The following is a 303-nucleotide window of genomic DNA, read 5'->3' on the forward strand; positions in this document are numbered from 1 at the left end:
CCCCCTGCGAGCCCGAGCCGAGTACTGCCAGCACGAGACGGCGCTTCAAGGCAACGTCTTCTCCAACAAGCAGGACCCCTTGGAGCGTCAGTTCGAGCGCTTCAACCAGGCCAACACCATCCTGAAGTCCCGGGACCTGGGCTCCATCATCTGTGACATAAAATTCTCAGAGCTCACCTACCTCGACGCGTTCTGGCGCGATTACATCAACGGCTCTTTGCTGGAAGCCCTCAAGGGCGTCTTCATCACGGACTCGCTCAAACAAGCCGTGGGCCACGAAGCCATCAAACTGCTGGTCAATGG

At 58.4% G+C, this 303-nt stretch overlaps 1 protein-coding gene across 1 annotated transcript in view; it reads left to right on the forward strand.

Moving 5' to 3' along the window:
• Positions 1–295, forward strand: part of DEDD (death effector domain containing) — a gene marked incomplete at its 3' end in the record, with an annotated part of 4903 nt that extends 4608 nt beyond the window's left edge. Inside the window, exon 5 of the mRNA XM_009700096.1 lies at positions 3–295. Within this exon, the coding sequence (XP_009698398.1) occupies positions 3–295 (293 nt within the window). The remainder of the gene's footprint in view (positions 1–2) is intronic.
• Between the last annotated feature and the right edge of the window lie 8 nt (positions 296–303).

This window comes from Cariama cristata, unplaced genomic scaffold (assembly GCF_000690535.1).
Source record: "Cariama cristata isolate BGI_N322 unplaced genomic scaffold, ASM69053v1 scaffold25635, whole genome shotgun sequence".
Lineage (NCBI taxonomy): Eukaryota > Metazoa > Chordata > Aves > Cariamiformes > Cariamidae > Cariama > Cariama cristata.